This window comes from Erythrolamprus reginae, chromosome Z (assembly GCF_031021105.1).
Source record: "Erythrolamprus reginae isolate rEryReg1 chromosome Z, rEryReg1.hap1, whole genome shotgun sequence".
NCBI classification, from domain to species: Eukaryota; Metazoa; Chordata; class Lepidosauria; order Squamata; family Dipsadidae; genus Erythrolamprus; species Erythrolamprus reginae.
In genome coordinates this window covers 143,494,058-143,507,062 of record NC_091963.1, presented here as the reverse complement: position 1 = coordinate 143,507,062, position 13,005 = coordinate 143,494,058, and the positions used below count along the sequence as shown (strand labels likewise).

Here is a 13,005-nt window from a genome sequence, read left to right as displayed (position 1 = left end):
CCACCTCCACACATGCACACAGCCGTACATGTGCTTTACCTGCGCACCCCTGCCTTAAACCATTTCTGACAAATGGCAATCTAGTTTCTTCTTCAAAGTTTCCAGTGATGAAGCTCCCTATGAAGCTAATGTAAAATCAGCTGATCATGGATTTTGAGGATCAAGAGACAAATGAGTACTGGCATCGCAGGCCAGTATTCTTGTCACCCAAGTCTGAGAGTGAGAGTTAGAGACTGGGTGTCAGCCAGAGACAGTAGCACTTCTAGTTATGGGGTTAAAGTCCACGGAGTCCACGGAGAGGGGCGGCATACGAATCCAATAAGTAAGTAAGTAAGTAAGTAAGTAAGTAAGTAAGTAAGTAAGTAAGTAAGTAAGTAAGTTAGAGGACGATGTGGAATTAGGAGCAGGACACCCTGTTAGATGTGAGGGTCCAGAGGACATGGTCTAGACATGAGTATCTGAAAAGAAGGGGTTCTTGGCATTAATAGATCTATGGGACACTTGGCCACACCTTGTCAGTATATAAGGGACTGCCTAAGGGGAAGTGAGTGTGGTAAACAATGTTCGTGATCATGGCCGTGTCAGAACTCTGGAGAAAAATGAGTACTTCTGGTTTAAAACCAGCTCTGCACCCATGTAATCAGCATCTCAGCAAAATAAGGGTCTTTGAAAACCAGAAACACTTCAAAGGAGAATTAATTGAGTCTGTGGAATGCAGCTCAGATTGATCTTATCTCAGAGGCCATTGTCGGGATTAAGCAATATCCTGAGGTAATATCCCAATGCAGAAGGAAGGACTACGAAGAGAATGCTGAGTCATTCTGAGTTAATTAAGCATGCAGCAAACTAATTGGGTGATAAATATATAAATATGTAAGAGCTTCTGATCTCTGTTCTCTGATGTCGCTGATCTCTGATGCTCGCTGATGTTCCTGTTGTATTGCTGTACAGTAGTACCTCTAGATACGAGTTTAATTCGTTCCAGAACGGAGCTCGTATGTCGAACAACTCGTATCTGGAACAAATGGCTTTAGACTTTGTTTTTCCCCTCCGAGATAACCAGAAGCAAGGATTCTTCCACCACCTAGTGGAAGCTCGGCTCGTATCCCGAATTTGAGCTTGGGTGTCAAAAAGAAATTTCGCTCCCGTTGTGGCTCGTAACTTGGAATACTCGCATGTGGAGCAGCTCGTATCTAAAGGTACTATTGTATTGGTCTTTTGGTTCCTGGGAGTTATTGTAATTGAGATAGTTGTAAGGATAGTGGTGATATACTAGTGAGATACTAGTGTGGTGTGTGTATAGTAAGGTAGAATACAGATAGTAGTGTAAATAAGAAGTAAATATATTTTCCAAGACTTCCTACTGCTGCTGTGTTTCATTGAAGACTTCAACTTCATATCTATTGGTCTGTGGCTGGCTGGTTGGGTTGGTTAGTTTCCGAAGGTGCAGCTCTGGCAGCCATTAGCTCAGGAACACTGCCAGAATGGACTAGAAAATGTATAAGATAATTAAATACTGGGACTATTTGTAAATAATATAGCTCTTAAAATTGAGACCTTGTGTATGTGGCTTTTTATTCACCACTGCCGAGCCTAGACTGAACAGGGATTAATATATTAGAGTATCTAAAAGTTCACTCTCTCTTACCCTGATGTATTATATGTAATTGTCAAGAGGATGTTATGTTTTCCTGCACCAATTCAACATCTGGGTCAGTGTTTTTCAAGCTTAGCAACTCCCAGAACTTCAACTCCCAGAATTCCTCAGCCAGCCCGATGACTGGAGAATCCTGGTAACTGAAGTCCACCCATCTTAGACTTGCTAAGGTTGAAAAACGCTGGTGTAGGTTTTGTCCTTCAACAACATTATGAGCTGTGACAGTTTACCAGTTTCCTTCTGCACAGACTCCAGAATCGATTCTTCGTCCAGTTCTCGGTGTTCGTCCACTTTTGCTGTCTCTTCCACATTCATTGTTTCTTCTTCCTCCTCTATCCTCTCTTCCACCTCCATCTGCCCAGGTATAAAAGCCAGTTTGCGCATAAAATGGGCCATCACTTTAGGACAGTGATGGCGAACCTTTTTTAGTTTGTGTGCCGAAAGGAGGGGAGCATGTGCCCACACCTATAATTCCATGCGGGGGGGCACGTATGTGCATGTGATCCCCCCCGCTCCGGGCACATGATGACATGCCCATTTTTAGCTCTTCCTAGACTTCAGAGCCTTTCCAAGAGTCAGAGGAGGACGAAAACAGCCTCCCCCACTCAAGGTTCTTCGGAGGCCAGAAACGGTCCATTTGCCAACTTGAAATGGACAATTTCTGGCCTCTGGAGGGCCTCCAGGGGATGGAGAAGTTCATTTTCATTTTCCCCATGCTCTTAAAAATCTCTGGAACTTGGGAAGAGCAAAAAAACAGGCCTTCTTTACCCCCTCTAGAGCAGTGTTTCCCAACCTTGGCCACTTGAAGATATCTGGACTTCAACTCCCAGAAATTCCCAGCCAGCAAATGCTGGCTGGGGAATTCTGGGAGTTGAAGTCCAGATATCTTCAAGTGGCCAAGGTTGGGAAACACTGCCCTAGAGGCTGGAAACAGCTTGTTTTACGACTCCCACTAGGTTCAGAAGGCTGGTGCATAAATGTGTGCTGGATCTGAGCTCATATTTTCACCAATGTGGCTCTGGATGGGGGGATATGATAGCAGTACTCCAATATTTGAGGAGCTCCCATTAAGAGCAGAGGATCAAATTATTCTCCAAAGCACTTTGATTGGTGCAAAGTCACTCAGTCAGCTTTCATGCCTAAAGCGGTACTAGAACTCCCAATCTCCTGGTTGTTGTATATACTCCTGGTCAGTTGGAACATTTTGAAGATTTTGCAGATTCTGATTCAGATAGTGTTTATGAATTAGTGGCAGGTCCTGGTTTACAGGTGGCAGAACAGGGGGGAGGCCAGCCACAGGATGTTACTATGAGCCCAGACTCCAGTGAAGAAGAGACAGATAATAGATGGTTAAATCCGCATTTCAGACGATTGCAGAGATGGAGAGAACAAATGTCAGGGAAGAAATATTAAGGGGAGGAATGGGCTAATTACTTAAGTGATTAATTCATCACGTCCACGTGCCAGCGGAGAAGAAGGGGGAGTTTTCAATGTTGCAATAAATTCAATGGACGTGCCATGATGCGGCTACAAAGTAAGCTAAGTCTTTTCTGGGTATTTTAACAGTGGCTTTTATTGCTTTGAACTAAAGTTGCCTAGCCATAAATCTTAAGATAAGGGAGGAGTGCTGGAGGGATGTTTTTGTGCTTTTATCATGAAGAAATGAGATGAAAGAATTTGCTTGTATGTAACACAGTGTGATAACAGAGGAGAGAAGAAATAAAGATGGTGTTTATACTTTATAAATCTCTGCATTCAGTAAGCTTTATTTCCAATTAACCAAAGTTCTAACCAGAGTCCAGAACACTGGTCATTGGCCCAAAGTCACCCAGCCAGCTTTCATGCCTAAGGTAAGACTAGAACTCTCAGTCTCCTGGTGATTATGCATAAAGCAGTACTGGGACTCCCAGTCTCCTGATCATTGGTCCAAAGTCGCCCGTATCTTTCCTGCCTAAGGTGTGTCTCCTGGGCACAGGCTCAAAGTCACCAGTCAGCTTTCATACTTAAGGCAGGACTGGAACTCCCAGTCTCCTGATCATTGGCCCAAAATCATCCAATCAACCAGCTTCCATGCCTAAAGTGGGACTAGAACTCCCAATCTGCTGGTGATTGGCTCAAAGTCACTTAAGCAGCTTCCGTGCCTAAGGCAGGACAACAACTCAGGGTCCCCCGGTTTAAGTACTATACCAGCACGATCTCTAATCACTTACCTTGGGGATAGTTGTAACCACTTTCTTCTTCGTCCTTCTCCTCTTGAGGTCTCGTGTTGGAATCACTTGGGCAGAATGGAGCTCCACTTCATTTTTCACCCTTTTGCTTTTCTGAAGGTGTTTTTCAGTCATCTGGAAGAGATGTTTCAGGGGACAAGACAATTAAAAATCATAGTTCTTTCTCTTGCAATTGCACAAACAATCGGCATAGGCAGGTAGTTTTTTTTATCCCCCAAATAGTCTCAGGCAGGCTTTATGAAATTATTTATGACATTCAAAACCTGGATTCCTCACTGACTTCAAGTTCTCAAAAGTTGGTCACATTATTATTATTGTTATTGTCATTGTTATTGTTATTGTTATTAATTAGATTTGTATGCCGTCCCTCTCCACAGACTCGGGGCAGCTCACAACAGTGATAAAAACTATACATAATGACAAATCTAATAATTAGAATCTAAGATAACAATTATACATATAAAAATCTAAAAGAGAAACCCCAGTACAGTATATAAAAGCATACATACAGTCATATTATGCACATAAACTACATAGGCAAGGGGAAAGTGTCTCAGTTTCCCCAAGCTTGACGACAGAGATGTTTACGAAAGGCAAGGAGGGTGGGGGCAGTCCTAATCTCCCAGGGGAGCTGATTCCAGAGAGTTGGAGCCGCCACAGAGAAGGCTCTTCCCCTGGGTCCCACCAGACGGCATTGTTTAGTCGACGGGACCCAGAGAAGACCAATTCTGTGGGACCTAACCGGTCGCTGGGATTCATGCGGCAGAAGGCGGTCTCGGAGATATTCTGGTCCAGTGCCATGAAGGGCTTTATAGGTCATAACCAACACTTTGAATTGTGACTGGAAACTGATCGGCAACCAATGCAGACTGTGGAGTGTTGATGTAACATGGGCATACCTAGGGAAGACCATGATTGCTCTCACAGCTGCATTCTGCACGATCTGAAGTTTCCGAATACTCTTCAAAGGTAGCCCCATGTAGAGAGCGTTACAGTAGTGGAACCTCGAGGTGTTGAGGGCATGAGCGACTGTGAGCAACGACCCCCGGTCCAAATAGGGCCACAACTGGTGCACCAGGCGAACCTGTGCAAACGTCCCCCTCGCCACAGTTGAAAGATGGTTCCCTAATGATCCCAGGATACTGCAACTATCATCAATATGAACCAATTGCCAAGCGTCTGAATTTTGATCGTGCAGCTCTGGAGATGCTGCAATGGTCGTAAGTGTGAAAATAAGTCATAAATCACATTTTTCCAGTGCTGTTGTAACTTTGAGCAGTCACTAAGTAGACTGTTGGAAGTTGAGAATCACATGTATGGTATTCTAACCATTGAGATGCAGTGACTCAGTGGTTAGAGAGTGCACTCCTGCAGGCTGCTTCTGCTGATTGCCGGCTGCTGCCTTCAGTTCGGCACTTCGATTCTCACAAGGCTCAAGGTTGACCCATCCTTCCATCCTTCCGTGGTGGGAAAATGAGGACCCAAATTGTTGGGAGCAATAGGGTGACTCTGTAAACTGCTTAGAGAGGGCTGTAAAGCACCATAATGTGGTATATATATCAAAGTCTTTTGCAAACACCTTAAAACCCACCTCTGCCGTCAGGCATGGGGGAATTGAGACATCTCCCCCAGGCCTATATAGTTTTATGCATGGTATGCTTGTGTTGTACAGTATATTCTTTTAAATAATGGGTTTTAGATATTTTTAAATATTAGATTTGTTCTCTGTACATTGTTTTTATTATTGTTGTGAGCCGCCCCGAGTCTGCGGAGAGGGGCGGCATAAAAATCTAAATAATAATAATAATAATAATAATAATAATAATAATAATAATAAGTCCTATTGCCAGCCCCTGGTTAGAATGCAGCATTGTAGGCTAACTCTGTCCACTGCCAGCAGTTCAATCCTGATCAACTGACTCAAGGTTGACTCAGTCTTCCGTCCTTCCGAGGTGGGTAAAATAAAGACCCAGATTGTTGGGGCAATAGGCTGACTCTGTAAACCTTTAGAGAGGGCTGTAAAAGCACTATGAAGCAGTATATAAGTCTAAATGCTATTTTTCACTTTTCCATAGGTTGGTACCACCATTGGGGGTGAATTCTCCACTCTATTCCATAGCGGTAAAGGTAGAAATTTGTTCTACGAGCTTGTGGGTTACAGTGAGTTCCCAGGATAGGTAACATCTTCAGTGGAACTACAACCTAGCCTGGTAAGGAAACGTTTGGAAAGCAACCCACAAGCTCAGCTAATGAACTACCATCCTCACCCTACAGCTGAGTTATGGATATTTGCCATACCTGTCTGTGCAAAAAGCTTTGCTCATCAGCAATCTGCTTCTCCAAGGAAGGTGTTTGGATGGCCTTGTAGCGAACATCTTCAGGAGGTAAATAAAGGGCCTTCCATTCTAGGATGAGGTGGATGGAGCCATTGGGCTTTCCCGACGGGTCCATGAGGTCAAAATCTCCTGGAGAGAGGAGGGGGGAGGAAGACAACATTTGGATCTGGAAAAACATCTGAACCAGGGCAGCAGGCATTTCAGTTTTGGAAGTGGTAAAGCCTACAGATGTCCTAAACTTGCTGTCAACTCTGAAGTGAACCTGCCTGGAGCCCTTGTGCAGTGTTTCCTTAGTTTATTTGGTGATTACCCTTTCTCCCCAGAGCAAGCAACCATTAATAACCAAGAGTTCCGTTTGTTTGTTTGTTTTTAAAAGTCCAAAATTCTTCTGGAAGTGTGTCCTGTTGCCATCCCCTCAATATCCAGTCATTGCATTAATATACTGTCCTTCTGTATTTGTTCAGCAACTTCTTTTGCTGACACTTTATTGGATGATTCTATGTCCACTAATAATATGTTGACCACTGGTGCTGGGTCTTTGACAAGGTCTGGATCAGGGTAACTGCTCAAGGCATCTGTATGGCTTATATCCTTCCCAGAATTTGTAGTTATATCCAGAGAGGAATATAGAACATAAGAACATTAAGAAGAGCCATGCTGAATTAGGCCAAAGCCCATCGACTCCAGCATTCTGTGTCACACAGTGGCCCACCAGTTGTACATGGGGATCTTGAGCAGAAAGAGAAGGCAAACCCCTCCCTTTCCCTTGACCCCTAACAAATGGTACTCAAGGGAACCCTGCCTGCCTCAACCAACATAGAGGTGGCACATGGACACCTGTTTCAATAACCACCGATACACTTGGCATCCATGAATCTGTCTAATCCTGCCTTGAAGCTATCCAGGCTGACTCTCTGGCTGAAGAAATGTTTCCCTTTATTTTTCCTCACTTTCTTACCTATGAGCTTACCTAGGAATGCCCCCTCATCCTAGCATTGTGTGATAGAGAAAATAATTTTTCTCTCTTTTTTTTTTTGGTAAACTTTATTGATTTTCATAAAAATTAACAAACAAACAAACATTTAACATGAAATTGGGGTTGCAATTCCCCCTCTTATCATAGAAGTCAAATTTCTTTACAGAAAAAAGAATACATTGTTAATATCTTAAGTTCACATATTAATTTAAATGAAAGGAAGAAATTTTATTCAACCTTATATTAAAAAAAAACTTCATATATAAACAAGATAAAAAGAGAAGGTAAGTCAATGCGATATATCTGCAATTCTCACATAAATTTTGCATTTAATTTTTCTTTTTGTTTATCCATATATACACCTTATTCCAAATCACATAAAATTCTGATTCCTCTTGGTTGTTTAACTGTCTTGTCATCATATCCATCTCTGTGCAATCTAATATTGTCTTAAGAACCTCTTCCTCTTTGGGAATATTTTCCCCTTTCCAATTTTGCGCATATACTATCCTAGCCGCAGTCAAAATATGAATAACTAAATAAAGAATATATTTCTTGTATTTCTGTTTAGTTATGCCCAGTAGATAAAATTCGGGATTTTTTTCTATCTCTTGCTTTACTATTTCTTTTATAAGATAGAAAATAATTTTTCTCTATCCACCTTTTCTATCTGATGCATGATTTTATACACTTCAATCAAGTCACCTCTTAAACACCGTCTTTCAAGGCTGAAGAGACCAAGGCAATGCAACCTGGTTTCATAAAGGAGATGCTCCATTTCCTTGATCAATCATGTTGCCCTTTTTTGCACCTTTTCCAGTTCCATTATAAAAACCAGATCTTGCCCACAGGCCTTGAGTTTGACACCCCTGTCCTAGATCCAGAAGGGTTTAGTACAGAAAAAGTTTCTGGAAAGCTAAATTTACGTAGCCTCTTTGGTTGCTCTCACCTTTGATGCTATGCCCATGTGCTAACGGCACCAGTGGGATCTGGGCCTTGCCCAAATAGCTTCCAGGTTCCTCTTCCTCGTCGTCAAACACATAGACCCACAAACTTTCCACAAGTAAATAATGGTGCAGCTCAGGAGTGGTGTACAGAGCAAAGGTCTTCACATCTTCAAAGTTGGGGTGGTTGCTGGACGGGGTGATGGGTGTGTCGTGATCCGGGAAGGTGAAGAATTGGTACATGGCATAGGGGCTGGGCTGTGAGCCAATCCAACGGCTTCTCAAATTGGTACAGCTCCTGATCTGGATGTACAGCTCATTTCGGCTTCCCGCTTCGGTCTTCTAAGGGGGGAAAAGGAGTAGTGATGATGCATCAGGGGAGCAGTGGCAGTTGTCCAGTTCACAATTTATTCATGTCTGACAATTTATTCATGTCTGACAAAAGTTGTAAACCTAATCCTACGTAGCTTCTGCCCTGGCAATCTCACACTACTTACCAGAGCTTACAAAACTTTTGCCAGACCCATCCTTGAATACAGCTCATCTGTTTGGAACCCATATCGCATCTCAGACATTAACACCCTTGAAAATGTCCAAAGATACTTCACCAGAAGAGCCCTTCACTCCTCCACTCGAAACAGAATACCCTACGAGACTAGACTTTCAATCCTGGGCCTAGAAAGCCTAGAACTAAGACACCTTAAACAAGATCTAAGTATTGCCCGCAAGATCATATGGTGCAACGTCCTGCCTGTCGGCGACTACTTCAGCTTCAACCACAACAACACAAGAGCACACAACAGATTCAAGCTTAATATTAACCGCTCCAAACTTGACTGTAAAAAATATGACTTCAGTAACCGAGTTGTCGAAGCGTGGAACTCATTACCGGACTCCGTAGTGTCATCCCCAAACCCCCAACACTTTACCCTTAGATTATCCACAGTTGACCTATCCAGATTCCTAAGAGGTCAGTAAGGGGCGAGTACAAGTGCACTAGAGTGCCTTCCGTCCCCTATCCTATTGCTCTCCTATATCTCCTATACCTTTCTTCTATTCCTATATCTCTTCTGCTATTCTTTCATTGATATGTTCTATTACTATATCTTATTTTCTATTTTTTCATAGATATATTTTACTATGAGTATCTCCTCTATAACCTTCATCATGTATTTTACTATGTGTATATATACCACTAAAACCCTCATTGTGTATTGGACAAAAATAAATAAATAAATAATATCCATTTCTTGCTGCAGATTTTAATAAGTGGGTTTCTGACTCTGAACAGAAAAATAATATCCTGTACGGATTTTTTTAGCCCGTCGGTGAGCTGAATTGGATCTATGGAAGGAATAGGCTTTTGAATACTAAAGGATAACAACAGAGGGACGAAGAGAGGCAGCATTGGAGGCCATGGTGGTGCAGTGGTTAGAGTACAGTACTGCAGGCTACTTCTGCTGACTGCCACTGACTGCAATTTTGCAGTTCGAATCTCACCAGGCTCAAGATTGACTCATCCTTCCATCCTTCTGAAATGGGTAAAATGAGGATCCAGATTGTTGGGGGCAATATACTGACTCTGTAAACTGCGCAGAGAGGGCTCTAAAGTATGGTAAAGCAGCATATAAGTGCTATTGCTATTGTTGTTTTCTGTGGATGGAAACTGTGCAATAATTCCAATACCCATAACTTCGAACGATCACTGAACCAAGGGTCATAAATTGAGGACAGCGCAACTTTGGGCAATTCAACCATTTCGGGGGGATCCGCAAACAGCATTAATTAAGACCTACTTGTATCATGTCAATAGGAGATGCTGTAAAGTTGCTTTAGGGTCATGTTTCTCAACCTTGGTCACTTTAAGAAGGATGGACTCATATATCAATGAGAGAATAGGAGAAAAGATATAGGGATAGAAGAGAATATAGGAGAGACAATAGGACTGGACAGGGGACGGAAGGCACGCTAGTGCGCTTATGCACACTCCAGGTCATTACCAACACTTTGAATTGTGTCTGGAAACTAATCAGCAATCAATGCAGTTGAAGTTCATGTGTCTTAAATTGGCAAGGTTGAGAAATGTTACTATATACGGTTCTTGGAGAACTTGAAAACTTTTAAAAATAGTTTTTCATAGTCAGATTTTTGGCAGAATGATGAATGGACTTTCCACTAATGGCTGTCTATTGGGTTGGGATTTTGCTTTCTGGCTTATTTGATCCTAATTTTTAGCATACAAACCAAGAGATCTTAGTAGACCAAACTCTTTTTCCCTTACTCTATTGCTGTGTTGTTGCCAGTTCTGTGCGGCTACAACCGGAGTTCCTGTTCCGGCAGAGAGAGGTGTCAGGGTTTGACTTTGATGGCGAGGCAGCTGCGAGATCTGTTTGAATGGAAAATGAAGTTTCAACCCGTATTCCAAACGGCCATAATCTTCGCCCTTGGGACCTGGAAAGATAAGGGTAGGAAAGTAATTGGGAAGAAAGCCATGTTTTGGATGGATAAGGTAAAAGTTGGATGATGATGATGATGGTGATAACAATGACAACAATAACAACAACAAATATAACAAGAACAACAACAAATGAGAAGGAGGAGGAGGAAGAAGAAGAGGAAGGAGAAGGAGGGGAGGGAGAGGGGAGGAAAAGGAACAAGAAAAACAAAAAGAGGGCAGCAGAAGAGAAGAGAAAGAACCGAAAAAGATAACAAATGGACTATACAATTAGAGGGATTTAAATTGTTTAAAAGAAATAGACCAAATAAAAGAGGAGGCGGAGTTGCACTATATATAAGAAAAACTAGATCTCTACAGAAGTAGAGCACAACAATAATGAAAATTACTGGAATGCATTTGGGTCAATATGAAAGGGGGTGGGGAAAATGACATTGCCATAGGTCTATTCCATCCCATCCCATCTCATCCCATTCTACTCTACTTCCGTTCTTGTTCTATTCTGTTCTGTTCTATTATATTTTCTATCCCATCCCATCTTATCCTATTCTATACTTCTCTTCTGTTCTTATTCTACTCTACTCTATCTTATCCCCTCCCATCCCATCCCACCCTACTTTACTTCTACTCTATTCTTCTCTATTCTACTAATCTGCTCTGCTCTACTTTATATTTTCTATTCTATTCTATTCTATTTATTTATTTATTTATTTATTTATTTATTTATGTATTTATGTATGTATGTATGTATGTATGTATGTATGTATGTATGTATGTATTTATTTATTTATTTATTTTGTCCAATACACAATGAGGGTTTTAGTGGGTATATATATATATATAAACACACACAGTAAAATGCATAATGAAGGTTATAGAGGAGATACTCATAGTAAAATGTATCTAAGAAAGAATAGAAAAGAAGATATAGTAATAGAACATATCAATGAAAGAATAATAATTAATAATAATAATTTATTAGATTTGTATGCCGCCCCTCTCCGAAGACTCGGGGCGGCTCACAACAAGCGATAAAACAATATTGTACAGACACAAATCTAATATTAAGAAAAAACTAGAAGAAGAGATATAGGAATAGAAGAAAGGAATAGGAGATATAGGAGAGCAATAGGACAGGGGACGGAAGGCACTCTAGTGCACTTGTACTCGCCCCTTACTGACTGACCTCTTAGGAATCTGGATAGGTCAACCATAGATAATCTAAGGGTAAATTGTTGGGGGTTTGGGGATGACACTATGGAGTCCGGTAATGAGTTCCACACTTCGACAACTTGGTTACTGAAGTCATTTTTTTTACAGTCACGTTTGGAGCGGTTAATATTAAGTTTAAATTCTATTTTCTATTCCATCACATCGCATCGCATCCCATTCTATTCTGTTCATATGTCAGTCAAGACCAACTGATGGGAGACTTGGGATCATAATCATTTTTCTTACCATGCAAGATTGCTGTGCAAAGAACTTGTTCTTCCCTGTTCAGCACTTGGCCAAAATGCAACCAGCAGGAGGCCAGGGTAGTGTGGTCAACAGCAGAGGCCAGGTGGAGGTCCAGGCGAGAAGTGGCCCCTTGCAAGTATTGCATGAAGAAAGGGTCAATCCGGACCACGTATTGGGAAGTGAAGTTATAGTGGGGCCGAACGCCCTGGGCCAGAGGCGTGCATTGGGTCTCAAAGTCATAGAAGGCATAGGTGCAAAAGGTGAGAAGTTCAGGGTCTCCCAGAAGTTGGACGGCCTCGGCCGAAAGGACTGCCCCAAAGATGTGCAACTCAAAGAGGTTCTCTCCATGTTGCAATTTCAGAACTTTGCTAGGGACTCCTTCATCGTCAACGTCATTGTCGGGTAGCCGGACAATTCTTGTTCCATATGCCACACCTTTCAACTTCTCTGGGAGAAGAGACACAAAAAAACTTAGAACTCCCAACAAACATTCACCTATATTTAACTGACTTAAGCAATTTTGTTTCTCCACCGTTTTCATGTATACACCTATGCATATACAGTGATCCCTCGATTTTCGCGATCTCGATCTTCGCGAAACGCTATATCGCGATTTTTCCCACCCGATGACGTCACTCTCTTCCTTCCTTTCTCATCTTTCTTTCTCTCTCTCTTTCTCTATCTTGCTTCTTCCTCTCTCACACTCTCTTCCTCCCTCTCTCATCTCTTTCTTTCCTTCTCTCTCTTTCTCTATCTCTCCCACTCTTGCTGGCGGGCGGGTGGGCGGGCGAGCGGGGGCATCAGCGAGGAGCCGGGGTTTCCCCTTTGCGTGGGCAGCGGGGAAACCCTGATCTTCGTCTGCTCGCTGCTGGGCGGCCGCAGCAGCAGCGAGCAGACGAAGATCGGGGTTTCCCCGCCGCCCACGCAAAGGGGAAAGCCCGATTCGGCTCC

At 42.4% G+C, this 13,005-nt stretch overlaps 1 protein-coding gene across 3 annotated transcripts in view; it reads right to left on the bottom strand.

Annotated features, from left to right (window-relative positions):
• Window positions 1-13,005, bottom strand: part of RPGRIP1 (RPGR interacting protein 1) — a 63,146-nt gene that overhangs the window by 8,913 nt on the left and 41,228 nt on the right. For all 3 annotated transcript variants that reach the window (XM_070727614.1, XM_070727615.1, XM_070727616.1), the window contains 6 exons: window positions 12,055-12,501; window positions 10,423-10,592; window positions 8,147-8,483; window positions 6,184-6,350; window positions 3,868-3,999; window positions 1,888-2,011 (listed from right to left, as the gene is read on the bottom strand). In XM_070727614.1, the coding sequence (XP_070583715.1) occupies window positions 1,888-2,011; window positions 3,868-3,999; window positions 6,184-6,350; window positions 8,147-8,483; window positions 10,423-10,592; window positions 12,055-12,501 (1,377 nt within the window). The remainder of the gene's footprint in view (window positions 1-1,887; window positions 2,012-3,867; window positions 4,000-6,183; window positions 6,351-8,146; window positions 8,484-10,422; window positions 10,593-12,054; window positions 12,502-13,005) is intronic.